We start from the raw sequence: 18,753 nt of genomic DNA, 5'->3' as shown, positions 1-18,753 counted from the left end.
CTGATAACCACTTGCGTTTTTCTGTGTATCTCATCAGGCAAAAATTCCTGCTTTTGCTTTCCCAATATTAATTCATAGTATATTATGGGTAGGTATGGAATATTGATTAAAAATATGATTTTTCATGTTTTCCAACTTGAAATGCCTCCCGGGAAGAATATGATAATCTCTGTCCCTCTTCGAGATTTATTGGCCAGGATAAGGGGGGAAAGTGGATTAAGATTTGCATAAGCAGTATATGTAGAAGCAAGAAAGAATTTGGATGAATGAGTAGATGAATGAGAGGATGGATAAAATGATAGGTGGTTATGTTGATGGATGGCAGATGAGTGGGGGAATTCATACATAGGTGGATGAATGGAGAAGAGGATGGGGGAAGGATGCAGGTTCATGAAGAAATGTGGAAAAAGATGTATGGAATGATGGATAAGTTGTATGGTGGATGAGTGGAAGAACCAGTGGTTGGATGGATGGTTGGATGTGTGGTTGGTCTAGTGGGTGTTGGGAAGACGGAGGAACATGGGTGGATACTGGATGGACAGAAGGATGGATGGGAGGATGTAAAGAAAGATGGTAGATTGATGGATGGGTGGATGAAAAACTACTTGGGAGGATGAATGAGTGTATACGTGAGTGGAAGGACCGAGGTATCATCCCGGGACCTGAGAATGAACAACACATGGATTTGAGGAGGCAAATTCCAGCCCGTGGCTGGCCATCACTAGCTGCCCCGGACCCATCTGAGCAACACGGACTTCACTACTCTCTTAGAGGAAGAAGGATGAGCGCTCCCTCAAGCTCTCCACCCCTCACTCCTCACCATGGCCCTGGAAGCGCCTCTGGGCAGGATCTCGCCACTGCCCCAGCTCCTCTCCCAGGATCTCCAGCCGCCCGCCCGCCGGGGAAAACCAGAGAATCTTTCCCAGCCTGACTCAAGAGAAATTTAGCGGGAAAGGAGAGGCCAGAGGCAGAACTCAGCGGGGAGGTTTTAGGACTCAGTCATCCTCCGGCGGGGGGCGAGCTGGTGGGAGAACCCGGCGTGCGTGCGGCGGGTGGGCGCCTCCAGGCGCTGCCACGGTCCCTTCCCGGCAGCTCCGATTTACAACTTCCATTAAGAACCGGGCGGGGGCGGAGGGCCAGGGCCGAGGAGGGCTGGTACGTCTTTAAACCGCTGCTGGCTGCTTAGTCACAGCCCCTCGCTTGGGTGTGTCCTTCACTCGCTCCCTCCCTCTTAGGTCACTCTTTCAACCCTGGAATAAAAACTGCAGCCAACTTCCGAGGCGGCCTCATTGCCCAGCGGCCCCCAGCCTCGGACAGGTTCGGTCCGCCCTCGTCGCCGCGTCCTCGGCCCGCACCCCGCCCCGCGCCCCGGAACCCCCCAGCTCCACTTGCTTGCTCTGGCGGTTCGCGCACACACACCATGGACAAGCTCTGGTGGCGCGCAGCCTGGGGACTCTGCCTCGTGCAGCTGAGCCTGGCGCAGTTGCAGATCGGTGAGTGACCGCGGCCGTCGGGGCCAGCGGAGTGGGAACCCAGGACAGCGCCGTGGGAGCCCCGGGGGCAGAGTGGCCCTGGGGGACTGTAGTCCAGCGGAAGGCGAGCGACTTGGATTGGATTCTGGAAAGCAGGGCTGGGATTGGCGCTGAACTGCCGGTAGACTTTGCTGGTGGGAAGCACCGTTGTGTTGAGGAGAACCGGGGAAAGAGAGAGGAGGCTTTGCTGGGCAGGCTGCCCGCGCGCAGTTTTGGGTGAGGTCCTTAGGGCTGGAGCACATGGCTGCAAGTTAACTGTACTCCTGGATGCTTAGCTGGTGTCTGGACCAGCAGGCTCCTGCGCCCAAGGGCTCTCTGAGCCCCACACGCTGTGGTTGACAGGGCAGAGCTAGGCAGGGCAGGGGCAGGAGCTGAGGCAGGTGCTGGCACTGGGACAGGAGGGGTAGGAGCCTGGGTAAGGTGGCCACACACTTAGAAGCCCTTGGCAATGAGCTTTCCAGAAAGACAACTGGGAAAGTGAGGGTGGCTCCCCACCTGAATCTGGTTTCCCAAGCCCTTATCGCCCCTCCGGTCACCGACCACCAGAACTCTTGTGGAAACTTGAACCAGCTCTGAGGCCAGGTCTGGATATCTATGAGGGACCAGCCCCGGCAGCTGGGCAGCGGCAGGGAGACTGTATAGGACAGGCAATGACTGGGCCAGCTGCGACCTCCTGGTTCTGCCAATCAGTCAGGGAAAATCCGGAACACAGATAGGACTACTGTTCCCTGCCTGGGAGCCTCGGAGATGGAGGGAGCTTGGATATCAGGGTAACATCAGGGACCCAGAGGCTAAGGTTCCAGGATCCCATCCAGAGGAGATTGGGGGCTTTTGGTGGCTGTAGAGGGGAGGGGCTGCGAGGTATTCCAGCATGGCTCAACTCCAAGTGTTCCCTCTCTTTGTCTGTATATGAACAGATAATTTTTACATGACCGATTTGCTTATCACCAGCAAAATTAATTTTTCTTTCAAGTTGTGCCAGCTGGGTCACAGAGACAGCTCAGCCTACAGTTAATTCTACTCAGCAAATACTTATAAAACCCAGTTCTTAGGAATACCAAGGAAGCAAAAGACACAACCCAACCTGTGGGATCTAGAATTTTGATTAGGTGGGATCTAGAATTTTGATTCCTGGAACAGAAGCAATGCAAATAATGATAACAACAGTAACAACAACAATAATAGCGCTGTGGTAGAACTAGTCACTGTTGTACACTTTGACTGTGTTAAATCCTTTACATGTGTTATCTCATTTTACCCTTGCAATAGCCTGGTGACAAGTACCCTGTTATTAAGCCCATAGGAGGAAAACAGAGGCTCAGAGAGGTTAGGTGACTTGCTAGAGGTTACACAGCCACAGGTGGTACTGAATATGAACTCAGGTTCATTGAGTTCTGAAGCTTAGGCTTAGAATATGTTAGAATGTACTCCAGGATGGGCGAAGTTGGGTAGGATTTGGGGCAGGAGTAGACCAGAGACCACAGGGAACTGGTGCTCCAAGGGGCCTTTGAAAGGCAGAAATGCTCTTATGGGAGGGGAGAGGGCAGGAGCCCTGGGCCCAGCCTCGGAGAACAGAGGCCCGAGAACAGAGGCCGGGGAACTTCCCTGAGCTTCCAGGGAAGGTTGCTGGCATGTTACCCACTGGTGTCTTCTGCTTTGTCTCTGAGTATCTTGATTCTTCTCAGCCTGTCTCCTTCTAAAGGGCCCTGTCCCCAAACACTCCTGACCCTTGGGGCTCTCCCAGAGACCAGCAGGCTCACTCCTGCCTCGCGTTTCCCTGGTCTCTTTGGGTGCATCATTCACAGAAGGCACGAGAAGTGCCAGCTGCAGTGAGCACCTGGGTCCTGACTTCCGTGTGCTGGTGGAGTTGTTTAAAAGGAACTGAGACTTGAAAAGGAGACAGGACTCTGCCTACCCAGGGCTGGGTAGGCAGAGGGGGAAGAAGAAGGAAGGGAGAGGAATGGAAAGGCACCGCCATGACCCATTCTTGGGTGTGGAAGACTCTGGAAGACCATGAAAATGGAAAGGGGCAAGGCTTTGAGCAGAGGAAAGAAAGGTCCAAATTCTGCATCAGAAATCAAAAAGCATAGCAATGGTCAAAGCTCCTTTAAGCTCCTTTGAACCTAGAAACTCAGAGTTGGAGAACAGGTGCCTTGAATGAGGTGTGGGGAGAAGAAAGTGGCCTTAGAGGGGAGGAGTCCTCTGTACACCCCTCACCTTCCTCTGTGGTGAAAGGTCAGTGCTAGGGAACTGTACCCCTGGTTTTGAGAAAGAGGGGCGCCTCTGAGAACCCTGCTGCCTGGGGATGGCCAGTACCCTTCTGCTCCCCTGGGGCTTAGAGACGCCGCCCCCTGCTGGGAGCCAGGGCTTTGGCTGTGTTCCCATGAGAGGAAACCAGGAAGCAGAGCTGCATCCCCTGGGGGGGGGGGTTAGCACCGATTAATTCAGTGATTCCCCTGGCACACACAGGGCATCCTGAACATGCTTGGTGTGAGTACGTGTGTTGGAGGCTGCAGCCTGCAGGAGAAGGGTCTATTTTCTTCCAAATCTTCCCACGTGGGAGGATGCTGGACCACATGAAATTCCTAGTTTATGACACATCCCCTTCCATTCATTCAAGAAATATTCCCTGATTCATTGTCATAAACTCAGAGAGGGGGACTCTAAGCATCATTTAGGGAAACACATACACACACACACACACACACACACACACACACACACACTCACATCAAAAAATCCCTTCTTTTTCCCAAGGAGGAAGTAGACCATGAAAGAGAGGGACTAGTGACTTGCCCTCTGAGACTGATTAGGGCAGGGTGCCTTTCATACATTTGGTCTCTAAAATACCTTTATCTTGGAGGTCTGTAGGAGGCTGCCCCAACCCTGCCGAGCGCTTGTTTAACACCTTAAATACTGTCTTACCACTCATCCCAAGTCTGTAGTTTGGCCCCACAGTAGTTCTGTTTGAACTTCATAAAGAATGATAATAAGAAGGGAGGCTGGGGGAGGAGGAGGGAAACACTGGGGGAGAATAGTGACCAAATTTTATGGCCACAACATGAACATGTACAAATATGTAACAAAGAATTGAATCCATTATTATGTATGATCATAATGTACCAATAAAAATAGGAATGAATATATATGTTCATATATGTTCCTATTCCATAATATATGTATATAATATATTCATATATATATATATATACACACACATACACATTCACACACTCACACACATACACACACACACACACACACACACACACACACACACACATATATATGTATTATGGTAAAGCAAGTTCATGCTCAAGAACAATTCCGCCTTGTCCTGGGGCCTCTGTGGCTCCGGAGACATCTGTGGATGTCAGTTTTAAAACCTGGCACTTTGCTGTTGTACCAGATGGTTCTATGCAAAGTAGGGTCCTAAGTTTCTAGGAAAATGGCACTCACTAAGCACCAATTCTATGCTAAACATTGAGCTGGGGTTTGCCATGAGTCTCTTACGTAAGCCTCACAGCAGCCCTATGCATGAGTGCGTTCTTCACTCCATTTTCTTGATAAAGAATTTGAGGCTCCAACTTCGCCCATCCTGGAGTAAATTCTAACATATCCTAATTTGACTTGCCCAAGGATACAGTGGTAGAGTCATGATTCCCCTGTGGTCTCAAATCCCCCCAGGTTGAACCTCAGGGCCTCTGCTCTGTCCATTCATTGCTTGCCTTTGGAGAACTTTGGAAACTGTGTGTGATCCTCCCACCCTCCTGCCTTCCGAGGCCAGCACAGCCTGGCATGAATGACTTTGCCCTCTACCCTCAGGCTGGTTTTGGATTCTCAAATACCCTGCCCTGCCCTGCCCTGTCCTGACTCGTCACTCTGCAGGCCTGGCCGCAGCTGTCAGAGATGTCAGCCTTCTTAGTTGTTGCTAAAATAAGTCAGTGGATTCCCTTATCAGAGTCCAGCTGCCCTTCTAGACATGCTCTCATTTGCAAGCTTGGAAAAAATGGAGAGGTTGCTCCCTAAGAGACAAGTCAGGGCAAAGGCCTCTCCTGAAATTGAGAAAGAGGCCCTGCAGATGCTCTCACACTGACCTTGCAGGCGCTTCTTATGCAGCAACCCACAGGGGCCCTTGGTCACATGCTCATTAGCAGGTTCTACCTGCCCCTGGTAAGGGGAAGTCTTGGTTCTCCCTTGAGCTGACATGCTTCTCTGCAAAAGTCAAAGATTTTGAGCCAAAACCAGTGTGGAATGCTAGGTGACATGGAGCCACCCAAGAGATGGTGAATCAGCCTGGAGTCTGCTGATGGTCAGGAGGTAGCAGGAGGCGAGCGGGGCCTCCCCAGCAGCCCAGCCAGGGGCTGAGGAAGAGATTAGCTGTGGCTGTTTCCCCAGCACCTCTGTTTTAGTCAGCTCCACCCAGACCTGAAAGGGAAGTGATTCTTGTGAAGGAAGGAGCTGAAGCAGGTGGCGGAGTCTGCCTCCCACAGCGTCGTTTTCAAAGGGGATCTTTTTGGGCCCCAGAGAGAAATTCTGGGGGTTTGCACAGTGAGATGCCAATGACTCAATTTCCGGTGTGTTCTCTGCTTGAATGAGGACACGAGTGTTCTTGAGGGAGAACGGGTTCCTCCCATTTGAAATTTAAACCCTACTCTCCACTCATGGAGCAGATGAAATTTTTTTTTTTTTTAAAAAAACACTCCCCCAAACTGGGTCTGAGAAGCCAGCCCCATCCGCCAAGAGGAATAGAAGGGGTATTTCTCTTATCTGTCTTCTACAGCTCTGTGGGAGACCCCCCTGATATCAGGGATCATATCCTCCCCTTAGTTTTTTGTAGTTCCAGACCCTAGAGCTGGTACACGTTTGAGACCAGAAACTGTTGGTTGAACTGAATGGAAGTTCTAGGATCTAGACCTACTTCTCCATAGCAATGCTAGCTGGCTGGCTGGCCGGTCTGCGGATGAGGCCAGTGCATTCATGTGTACGTGCCATCAGAGGGGGCTGGCTGGCTTGGCTCTGGGCAGGGCTGAGGGGCAACTGCCTGCCACAGGGCTCATGTTTGGTCAGCCCGAGCAGAGAGCTCACTCATCTGCTTGTGGCTTTAGTGGCTGCTTACTGTGGCCAGGGAGGGCAGGGCTGTATAGATGGTTAGGCCAAGAAGGGAAAGGGAGAGGATGACACCAACCCCAAACTGAAGCCTCAAAATACGACACTCCCTAGCAGTGCCCAGCGTGGAGGTCTGGCCATTTGGGATGGAATCCACAGGTGAGAGGCCAACCTCACCCCCAGGCCTGCTTCTGAAAGGTGATGGTGGCTGAGAGAGAAGCAGGAGGGCTTCACAGAAGATTCTGGCTGTCTCCTGTGGGGCTCTCTGGGTAATTATCCAGCTGCCTTCCAACATGATGGTGCTGCAGGAAAGAGGCCCGTGTGCAGGGAAGCCTGACCCCTGGCAGAGAGCCACACTGACCTCCTCTTCTCAGTTTGCCAAGTGGGAAGTTGTCCACAGCTGGGCCAAGTCCTGCCTTCCCGTGAGTCCCCTGCCCCACGAGACTCAGACGGGAACTCAGGCACAAAATGAGTGCATGGGTATTACAGGGGACAGAAACTCATGGAACCAGATCTCCCCAGGTTTGGGGTGCACTGGCAGCCCTGGGTGTGTCCTCCTGAAGCAAATGTCCTTCGTAAGGGCAAGTGTGGGCAGATGGGGCTCAGGTGGGTGTGGAGGGGCTGAGTCACCAACCGCTTTGCAAAACTCAGATCCTTAAAACCTTCCTTGGGTCTTCACCTTTTTAAAATTTTTCTTTCTACTTTTTTTTTTTTTTACTAAAAATATTTTCTATTGGTTCTTTTTAGTTCTGCACGACAGTAGAGTCCATTTTGACATGATTATACAAACATGGAATATATGTTGTTCCAATTCAGACCTCAGTAGGGTCTCGACCTTTTGAGAGTAAAAGTTAATTGCAAGACTTGTGTGTGTGGGTGTGCTCATCACCAGTCATTTTGAGCATTTACTATGGTGTCACTGCAGGTCTTTTCTGGTGGTGGCTGAAATTTCATGTTGTTGTTTTAGAGTTCTTGTATCTTCTGCACTTGCTTTTTTTTGTGGCTGGTTCTGTGTTTCTGAGATACCATCATCACCCTTGGTAATAATAGCAAACACGGGGTGCTGACAATGTGCTAGCACATACCAGTTGTTTCCTTTACGCTAACTCACCACACACCAGCCTCATGAAGGTGATGCTGTTGTTATTATTCTTGTACATATGAGGAAACTGAGGCATGGGGAATTTAAGTAACTGGGCCAAAGGCCACCCAATTGGGATTTGATGGAGCTGGGATTCAGACCCAGCTGGTCTGGCTACAGAGCTCATGCTCTTGGTCAAAATGGTGGTGATTTTCTTGGTATATTAAGATTCAGGGCATGCCCCAAACCTAGATGATTTTACCTGGGAGTATTCTGGTTGTTTCCAAAAACTATTTGGGAATCTGGTTGTGTGTGGGATCATAATGCCCACAGAGCTGGTTTTTCTTTTCCTTTTCAAACACAATGTCAGAGGAGAGAATTGGAATTGCAAAAATGAAGGGGGAAGAAGTCGTCATGAAAACTCTTCCCATCCACACTATGAGTGGCTCATTCATTCCAATCCCTGAATGGGAGTTCTACACTCCTCTACTGATGGGATATTGAGGAGGGTGTAGGACTGGAGAAGATGGTGAGTTGAGTTCATTGTTACATCAGTATTTCTCACCAGGATGAAAAGTGAAGGCCCTTGATTGGTATTTCTCCATCACCTAGGACTATGACTCTTGCAAGACTGGGCAAAATGGAAATGAACCAACCGAATAGCAGCAAAATGTCGGCCTGTTTAAAGGCCCTAGGTTCGAGGGTCTTCTTTCTACCACTTTGAACTGGTAGGGAGGAGGCTGTCGTGAGTCAGGCTCCCTGCATCCAGGGCACAAAGAATTCAGCCCAAGCCAAGTTTGACCCAGTAGGTGAACATCACATCGGGGAGCAAGTGAATTTTCTCTGCACAGCCCTGGATGAAAAACAAGCCACCCAGGAAGACAGGAGGCAAAGCCCCTTGGGGACATCTGATTTACTTTGCAAGACAGAGTTCAGGCATTTAACCTGGGAACGGGGATGCGTCCAAGGTTCCCCATCAATTTTGGTTTTGGTGCACTCAAGCAGGTCTTTGTGCCTTCTGGAAGGACCATGCACCTGTCAGAGAATTAAGCAGCACCTTGTTGTACTTCATCTCTTGAAGACATGGGTGATGAGCATAATGCCTCTTCACAGGTGTTCACACTATGCAAATTAAGGTGCCAGGGACTAATGAACAGTTCCATGCAGCCTCTGACCTAGAGTGTTGTTTTCACCCATACCTCTGGCCCCACACTTTGTAAACTATGAAACTATTAAATGAGTGTCTCCTATATGTCAGCCACAAATGTTGCCAATGCTGAATGTTCCCAGTTCAAAACACAGAGTCCAGCAGACCTGAGCACCATCTTGCAGCCTTCAGAAGACCAGCCCTGTAGCCACTAGGGAGCTGCAGGCTCCACACCTTGGAGGGGAGGACAGGAGCCTGGAATATACTGATGCAGACAAGAGTTTGAAGAAGAAATCTCTTGCCCAGGAGACTGCACTGGATCCTCTGTGCTGGGACTAGCTGTTTTCACATGTCCGCCTTAGAGGTCAGATTCATCCCTTTAGGCACCTTAAGTAACTTTCACTTTCCTTTATGATCTTCCAGTTGTTCCCCCTGATAATTTATAAAGACTCTGTGGTATGCCTCCAGTTAAAAAGAGGTTCGAAGGATGCCTCTGAGCTGTGTGATGACTCTAAAGTCCCTTAGGGGAAAGCCCATGCCTTGGGTACATTTTTGTACAACTAGAGCTCCCAGCTGTTGGCATATCCCCCCAATTATAGTAAGTGCTAAATAAATACTTAGATGGTCGAATGAATAACATTTCTAGATTTGACTAGCAAAGCAATCCCCATCATTTACCATTCGTGATTTTTATAGGTTCGGTCTAATTCTTTTTCATCTTTTTTCCCCCCCTCTTTGTTTTACAGGGGAAAAATATTTTTTTCTAATGCCTCTAGTAATGAATCTCAAACCTTGAAATATCTTTTCTCAGCACACTCTCAGGTTTTAGTGGATCCTTCTTGAGGCTTGACATATCAGGCAATATAGGGGAAGTTTAGAGCTCATTCGTTTCCTTTAAGACTGGCTCCTTCTGTGTCTCAGTTTTTATTTTTGAATCTGGTCTCATGTATCATGAACTCCGACTCTCATAATCAAATTCTCAGTATACTCAGAGAAAATATGTTGGCTTTTTTGTTTCCCTTTTTACATTAAAAGGAAAAAAAATAAAAAGTGTTGGTTCTTTCAATTGATGATTTTTTAAAAATCTTCCAAACCACGGATCACCTCCATATAACTGCACAGCCCAAAGGAGGAGGCCAGGCCTTGTGGGAGGGTGCATGGAGGTGTTAGGGTTACAAAATGAGACTTTAGTTTATTCCCCTCTCTCCCACGTGGAAGCAGTATGAGCTCAGGCAGTCCCACTGTTAAGCTTCAAGAATGATATTTTGTTCATCATTCTAAAGCTATGTGTCGAGTCCATAAAAAGTACCCCAAGGGGCAGTGGTTTGGGCTCAGCAGTAGAGTGCTTGCCTTGCACATGTGAGGCCCTGTGTTTGATCCTCAGCACCACATAAAAAAAATAAATAAACAAAATAAAGGTATTGTGTTCATTTACCACTAAAAATAAAAGAAAGTACCCAAAGAATAGAAATGATTGTGCTATTTTAGTTCTGAGTACTGATTCATTATATGATGCTCAGAAAAATCTTTTTTAACCCAACTTTACCACCATTTTTCCATGTTTAAAACGAGAGGGCTGGATTCTAATTGATCTCTCAAGTTCTTTTCCAGGCCTTGTGTTCTATAAATTTACCATTGTGTGGGCCCACTAATACCTCAGCTTCATAAAACTTAATGGAAAGAATAACACTATTATAACGCAATACCAAAAAAAAATGTGATGTCTGGTTTACATTAAGTGTCAGAAGTGAATTATTGGTCCATGCCAGAAATGAGCATATGGACCCAGTTACCCTATAAATGCCAATAAGCCAGAATGACTCCGAGGGAGAAGGCACGTTGCCCGGAGTCCTCCACACTCATCGCCTGGGGAGTGGACAGATGAAGAAGCTCAGGTCAGAGAAGTTGACATGTCCCACCTACACAGCTGACACTCCAGGAATCCAGGCCTAGAGTTACCTGCAGGTTCTAAATGCAAGGTCCTTTAAACTGTCCTTCCGAAACATTGCTCCAAGTCAGATAAAGGAAAGAAAAGACGGTGTCTTCACTCTTAAAGCTCCAGGAACACTTTTGAATTCTCAGCTTCCCTAAAGGAACCTTGCAACGTGAACCACAACACTCAGCCAAAGCTCAACTTAGAGGATGAGCTTTAGTATCTTATGGAAAAACAATATGAGAATCTTAAAGAAAAAAACAGAAAAGAAAAACAAAAGAACAAAAAAGTACAAACCCATGTATGCACATATATACTAGCTACATATAAAATTTAGTCAAGGCTCTGAGTTAGACAGGTCTCTGTGTTGGTGAGCTTCTGCTTCTACTGAGAGTCTCTCAGACTCCCTCTAAGTTTGTTTTTGTTTTCCCAGGAAGCCAGAGAAACTCTTGCTCTAAGTGGGCAGAGGAAAAAAAAAATTAAAAAAGGAATCTAAAGACTTTATTACTGAGGAGTTTGTCTAAATGGGTCAGAAGCTAAATCCTCTGTCTGGTTCCAGTCTTCTATCAGTCTCTGAAAATCCTGGTCAGATTACAGCCTATTCTGATTGTTCCCAATTCACACCCATCATGAATCCCTTGACCATGGGTTTGGGTTGAAATTAAATTCCAGATAGGTTCAGGTCTCATGTCACATACAATGCCCTCAATTGGAGTTGAATGGGGTTGAGCCACCTGAATCTCCAGCTCATCATTCAGACACAAGTATTATTTTAGGAGAATTGAGAACCCACACATACGCAGCCAAGGTCTAGCATTTCTCCCTTAGACACAGGATGACAAGAGCAAGGTCCTTCCCTTATGGGTTGTTCTCTTTCCCCAGTTGTCAAATGGTGACAAACAGACCCCTTTAGTTTATTAAAGTGTATGGTGTGCTTGGTACTGTGGAAAGAAGTGGGGGAGGTAGAAGAGCTAGTTTCCTCAGAATTTTACAGTTTAGTAAAAGAGAAGTTGAGTAGGTGAAAGAGTTGTACCTAAGAGCAAATAACCAAGTGTTGGTAGATCAGGAAAAAACAAAACAAACAACAACAACAAAAAAACCAAAACAAAACAAAACAAAAACCAGACATCTTTCTGAGCTGGGACTATATGGGAAGGCTTCAAGAATTGGAGGATGACTTGAATGTGGAAAGAAGATAGATACAGAAGAGGAGAGAAACCCCAGGACAGGATAGAGCATGGACCAAAAGTTTAAAGCAGGAGAAATTAATACGACCGAATCAGGGACAGAAGAGGGGTCAGCCTGCCTGGATAAGAAAGTCCATGTTGGGGCTGGGGCTGGGGCTGGGGCTCAGTGGTAGAGCGCTCACTTAGCATGTGTGAGGCACTGGGTTCGATCCTCAGCACGGCATAAAGGTAAATACAATAAAGGTATTGTGTCCGTCCACAACTAAAAATATAAATATATATATATAAAAGAAGAAAGTCCACGTTGAAGAGCAGTGAGGGATAGCGTTGGACTGATTCTAGGTAACTGGTTAATAGTGGCCCTGCATTACTCACTTCCCTAGCGCAGAAGTCTCATGACTCATCTGTCAGTGCTAACAGAGTTTCAAAGCAAGACAGCTTCAGTATCGGTCGAGAGAGAACCCTGACAACTTGGCCTGGCTTAGAAAGTGGCAGTTTAAGTGAATCCCAAACAAGTCCTCAGCAGCCATAGCAAGTAGATGTCAGCTCTTGTGACATTTCCCACTGACTCCCAGAGGCTTTCTGAAGTGCTGTAAAGAAGTCAGACCTTGACTCAGCTACAGAGAGTGCTGTGATCCATTAGTGATGTCTGCCATGGCCAAAAAAAAAAAAAAAAAAAAGGAAGATTTGACCCCCAGGTGATATCACTGGGCTATCACCATAATAGAGCAACAACTTTCTCCAGCTTATGCTTCTGATCGTTAGCATAGAATGCTCTGGGAGTTCAGCCATTCCTGAAGGTAGCCAACTAGCCACACTGTCAGCTCCACTTCCTTTCAGAGCAGTCTAAAAACAGTCTTACTGAGAGTTGCTTGGGCCTTCTCTTATGATTCACCCCCATTCTGTTTTCCCATCACCCCAAGTGCAGTGAGTTGCTGGGAGTCAGGAATCTCCTCTGAACAAGGGCCAGGCTTCTTGGCAAAGGGCGCCTTTCCCGCATCGCCTTCTCCATCTGCAAACCGAGAAGACAAAAATGACGCCTCACCCATGGGGGTGATAGGAGGAATAACAAGCTAATGGGGGAAAAGCCTTTGAAGATGAAAGGGTTGTACGTTGCATGTTAATTACAACTTTTATCAGCCCTGGAGCTTCTGCATTCTCAGCTGCCAAGGGAGCTCTGCTTGTGCCTCCCAAATGCAAAAAAATAGCAGCTTCCCATGGACGGGCCCCACTGGGTCCTACTTGTAGCATCCAAAGTCAAGAGATCTGGATTCTGAACTCAGGCTGGCCAGCCAACTTTGGGCCACTCAAGTTTCCTACTACTCATCCCCAAGGGGAAAAAAAATAGTCTCCCTACCTGGGCAGGTAAGATAAGATAGAACCAAGGTATAAACAAAAGGCTCCATCAAGAGTCTACTAGAAATAGCCCCTGGGTAAGATTAGGACACTCTGCTCTAGTTCCCACCCTGTGAAAGCCTAATTGTGTGACCTTGGGCTATTGGCCCAATGCTTCAATATACGGGGGATAATAATCCCTCTGCCTCCCCCAGACCTCTCCACCTTGGCCTCCTGGTGTGAAAGTGTTTTGTGCTGGTAGGCAGGAGCACGTGATGTAAAACTACAAGGTGCTATTATTACCTGAGGTGAATTTTGCCTTTATCTGTGGCTCCTGTTGCTGGATGACCCCAATCATTGAAACTGTATTCTTCGGAATGCTCACCAACCTTCTGGGAGCTGCCTGCCATCCCCTGCTTATCTAGGAGGGCCCAATCCTGGCTCAGACATCTTGGTGGTGGCCATTTCCTGAGGCATGAAAATTCATTCAGGCTGGCAGGGGACCGGGTACTCTGCCAAGATGGGTCTCCATGCCTTTGTGGGGGTAACTCCATGGAAGGACTTGGTGCGATGCTTCTCAGATGCTTTGCTAGGGTTGATGGGTCAGCTCGGGAGGCTCAGATTGAATGGAGCCTACACAGAAGCACTCAGAAGTAGAGAAAGAGAGGAAGGGCCCTCTGTGCGAAGTTAGCCTGTCCTGGCAACCAAAAGTCAAAGAGGGTGGCATGTCAGAGTGGAAAGGGTGGTAGAAATAGTTTTATTGGACTAGACAAGGAAACAGAGTCTCAAGGACTTCAAGGGACTGGCTTGAGGTCACATAACTATTCAGACCTTTCCATTTTGTCCTCTGAAATGCCGGAGGAGAGGGCTTTGAGCAAGAGGACAATGGGCTGAAACTTCCCCAAGGAGACCTGAAGTTCACAAAGAGAGGAAGACTCAATGAACTGTGTTTCGGTGACACAATGGGAAACTGGTGAGGTGATTCCCCTCCGCTGGAGCCCTGGCAGCGCTGGACCTGGTTTCCTGTGACTGTGTGGCATGTCCTTATTTGGTATCTGTTTTGATCCTTTTTGCCTTAATGAACCTTTGGGACCCAAGGGCCCAAGAGCAACCTGAACTGGGTTCCGCTCAGCCTCTCTAAGCGATTCTATGAGTTGGATCAACAACCAGGGGTTTTCAAATGATTCTGTTTTTCACTCAACGTGCGTGGATGGAACACCCGTGTGTGTTCTGCTCTGCTAGGCATTGGGGTACAACTTGAAACCAGAGGGCACGGCCGCTTCCGTGATAAGCTTACAGTCCATCGCTGAGACAGACGGTAAACAGCTAATAAGCCCCTATTTAATTATACCGTGTAAGTGTTATGAAGGAGAAGCACAAGATCTTGTGAAAGCATGTAACAGGGAGATCTCATCCGATCTAGGCCTCTTAGAATCTTGGGGTGAAGAGCATCAACTGTGTTTGCCGGGTCCCCGTAGTTCCTGGAGGACCCCACTTGTTGGATTTCTCAGAACCCTTCAACTCTCAGGATGAGGATGGGATTAAAGCTTCCCACTGCAGCTCTAACTAGACTGTCCCCTCTCCTGACTGCCTCACAATTGGGTCCTCTGAGTAAGAAAGCAAGAAAAACAAAGTTTCACTCCTCAAAAATTCTGAGAGCTACTGGTTTGCTCTATCTGCTCTGCAACAGACAACGATGGGTTGAGAACCATGGGACCCTCCAAGCCGACTCCAGATTTTAGAAGCAGATGGTGGAAGAGCATAGGAACCCAAATTCTAGAGAAAGAGAGGAAAAGGGACCATGTGGTTTGGAAGTCATTTTAGGCAGGGAAAGGGGAGGGTGTCATAACTGACTTAGGATCTTGAGTGTTAAATTTTGGTTTAGAGTTAAATCTCATCCATTTGCTTGACACTTTCTTGGTCTTGTAGCTGAAGCTTGGAACCAGGGTTTACTTAGCATATGTGTGCAGGGGGAGGGTGTTGCAGAATGGCTTCTGTGATTACGCAGGTGCATCTCGTGTGTCCAGGCAGGAGGAAAGGCAGGAACTCTGGGATATGGATGTTCAGCATCTGGCTAAAAGGGCCTCCATGTTTTATCTCCTTTGCTGCTGGTGACTTCTTGGGAGATGACAAGAGCAGATTCTTTCAAAACAGTGATACGGATGTGGCATTATTTAAGATCCTGTCAAATGAATGCACAGTTAATGATAAAGATATGTAACAATTGATAGAGTGTAGGCAACAACTAATCCAAATGATCAGTGGTCAACAACTGTGTCTGGTAAATGGAACAGATTCAAATATCTGTCTTACCACGTTGAGTCAGATGTACTTTCTTGGGTAGGAGAGAGAGGGTTATAACTCCCATGACTAAAGAGAAGCTGCGATCCATCTATGCATCAAACTATGAGATTGTTATCCATTGGGTCTTGGTTTGCAGCGATCAGTGCAGTGTAAGAAACAGAGCAATCAACTCTCCTAAAGTATTATCTTCCACAGCAAGAAGTCTGGGATAAGACCACTCCAGGAGTTCAGCGATAATGTCAAGACCCAGGGTATTTTCCCTCCAGTTTTCCCCTCCATCACTCCCATTGTTTTCCTGCAGTTAGCCTTCCTCATGTTCCCAAACTGACTCCCACCGTTCCAGGCATCCTATGGGGGGAAAAAATTCAATATCCAGCAGCAAAAGGATTGATTGCATGGTCCCAACACCCTTCTTATGGAGGAATGGTTTCTTCAGAAGTGCTTGATTGACTTCTATTTACTTCTCATTGGACAAGTGGGATCACATCCCTAGCCAGTCCCTGATGAGGAGAAACTGGACCTTAATGCTTGACCAAGGTCAATCATAACCTGTCCACTGGAGCTAGGGGTCTGGGCTCCCCCCCCCAAGCACAAGTTGAGAGTTTCCAGACAAAAGTTGGGTTCGTCAGAAGAAAACCATGTTGCAGTGATAACAATGTGCATTAGAGTCAGCAAGAGCCACTTGGTGGAGTTGTGGTTTGAAACTCTATCTGGGCCAAAGAAGAAAAGTAAAACTAAGTTCTTGCTTTCCTGAGCCACATCCTCCACTTCTTTTTTTCCTGAGAAGACACACTTAATGGATAGAATCTACATGGAGACACAATATAATTTGAGGCTTACATGGTCTTTGGTTTATTCTCAGTCATGGTAGTCACAACTTTATCCTTTCTTTTCTCCCATAAAAGGAAATAACTTCAGGGAATAACCTTAAGTTTGTTATAATTCCAAAAAATAGTCTATCTTTTGCATACTTGAGCACTTTATTATTAGAAACTCAGTATTTTAATAGGCCATTTCAGCACTGTTGGAATAGCCCCACACCCCAGGACTACTATTATGATCCATTAACAACCAATCACCATGGCCTTGAATGAGCATCTTATCCTGTAAATTATGAAATGACGACCCCCAAGAGATATGGCTGCCTTCCCTTTTCTATTACACTTTTCTCCTGGAGTGTTTTAATGGGTGTGAAGTGTTTTCTGCTCCATTATCTAATCTGGTCTTTACATTAATTTTGTGGTTGGCATTATCATCCTTTTGCATGGGAGGGAAACTTAATGACTTTCCCAAGGTCATTACAAGTCAAGGTCATAGCTAATTAGGACAGATTGGAGATTTGAACCCCAGAGCTGATGTTCATGTCACCACACAACATTGGCTCCCCATGGATCTTATGGTTTTTAGGAGTCTGGGATTGGCTATTGAATTTTGGATTAATTGGTCTTTCAAAGGCAGAATCCTTCCTAATAGTTTCTTTGAGTTCAAAACTCAAGGGCCCAACATCCTGGCCTTTTAACACACCCAAAAATGAACAGGAGGGTTTTCTGGGCCAGTCCCCTGCCTCTATGAATGTAACATCCTGGGGGAGGCCTTAAGGAATTTTTTTGTGTGTGTGTGATTTTCACTTTTTTTAAACACTTAAACAAAGTTAAAGGATTTATGATGACTCTTTTCACGTGTGTTTAAAGATGGTTCTCACAGATGTGGTTGTTTCTTGCACAGGAAGGAAGCCAGTGCTTCTCAGTATCTAACCATGAAGAGCTAGAAGAAATGGATTCTATTAAGCCAAAATGACTTACGCTTTATTTTGAGGCTGAGTTTCCTAACGGGGAGTCTTGTTGAGCATGAGCCTGGCCAGCTAGTTCTAAATCCACCCCTCAGTCCTCAGCTGCAGTGCATTTCCTAAGGGAGGCTTCCCATGGGGACAGCAAGGGCCCTGGAGAGGAAAGGCTTCCGATTCGAAGAAGCTTTCTACTGCAGCAGGCATTTCTGCTAGAATACTTGCTGTGCTGTGGGGTTGACTTGTTTAACATCTGTCTTCCCCACTGAACTGTGACTTTATGTTACCGTGACCTTGTCTGCCTTATCTGAAGCCCTGGTCCCACTAGCACAATGTCGAGCACATGGAGGCACTGGACAGAACCTTGCTGAATGAACAAGGTTGGGATTGCGGTTCTCTTTTGGAAGGCCTGTATCCACTTCAGTGTTGGGGAGGTTTGGGTGAGATTGTGTTTTACCATGGTGGATTCAGGTGAGGATTTCCAAATTCAACTTTTAATAATAACTTTATCGGCCAGGTGCCAGTGGCACTCGCCTGTAATCCCAGCAGCTCGGGAGGCTGAGGCAGGAGGATCATGAGTTCAAAGCCAGCCTCAGCAACAAGCAATTCAGTGAGACCCTGTCTCTAAATAAAATGCAAAATAGGGCTGGGGATGTGGCTCAGTGGTTGAGTGCCCTGAGTTCAGTCTCTGGTACCCACCCCCCAATAAATAACTTTATATTTATCAGTGTCTATCATCTATTATCTATCTCTATCATCTCTATTACCCATTTCTCCATCATCTCTCTTCTATTTATTCCTGTTGCAATAAGAGACAAGTGTGTAAAGAGCGAGGGAGGGCCAGGCAGCAGGCCACCTCTCTCTCTCTCCTCCTTCTTCCTCTGGGCTGTGTGCCTCCCCACTTCTCTTGCCAGCTTTGTTAAGGGGCACTGTCTAAGAGTAGCGTCTCCCATGGCTTCCCACAAGGGCCCCACAAGGGAAGCCGAATACATGCAATATCTCATCACGTAGGATGGATGTAAAGGACAAGGGGGAAACTCTCTTCCGAAAGGAGAAAGTTGGGACAAGGTTCAGGGACGCAAACCAGGCTCCTTCTTTACTGGGGGCCGAGAGAGGAGCTCCCTGCAGGTCCCTCCTGGGACATGTGGCAGCTCCTTCTCCCTTCCAACAAGCACCATCAGGTAGCTCCCAGGCTCCTCCACCCTTTTGAAGCCTGTTGGAGCTTTCTGTTTTTATATTGTTTGGATGGTTGAAGTCGACAGCCACTTTTGTGTTCTGCATTGTTTGCATTGTTGAAAACTTTGAAAAACCCATCTGGTGTCTTCCCCCAAAAGAGCTTCCC

At 47.3% G+C, this 18,753-nt stretch overlaps 1 protein-coding gene across 10 annotated transcripts in view; it reads left to right on the top strand.

Annotated features, from left to right (window-relative positions):
• Positions 1–1,197: 1,197 nt before the first annotated feature.
• Cd44 (CD44 molecule (IN blood group)) overlaps positions 1,198–18,753 on the top strand; it is an 84,204-nt gene continuing 66,648 nt past the window's right edge. For 2 of the 10 annotated variants that reach the window (XM_078046238.1, XM_078046240.1), the window contains exon 1: positions 1,206–1,493. In XM_078046238.1, the coding sequence (XP_077902364.1) occupies positions 1,421–1,493 (73 nt within the window). In that variant the 5' untranslated portion in view covers positions 1,206–1,420. Of the gene's footprint in view, positions 1,494–18,753 lie in introns of all 10 variants that reach the window. The other 8 variants (XM_005327405.5, XM_078046236.1, XM_078046237.1 and 5 more) reach the window with 8 other exon arrangements.

The sequence above is a fragment of the Ictidomys tridecemlineatus genome, chromosome 4 (assembly GCF_052094955.1).
Source record: "Ictidomys tridecemlineatus isolate mIctTri1 chromosome 4, mIctTri1.hap1, whole genome shotgun sequence".
Lineage (NCBI taxonomy): Eukaryota > Metazoa > Chordata > Mammalia > Rodentia > Sciuridae > Ictidomys > Ictidomys tridecemlineatus.
Note: the sequence above shows the minus strand (reverse complement) of the source record. Positions and strands in the feature narration are given on the sequence as shown.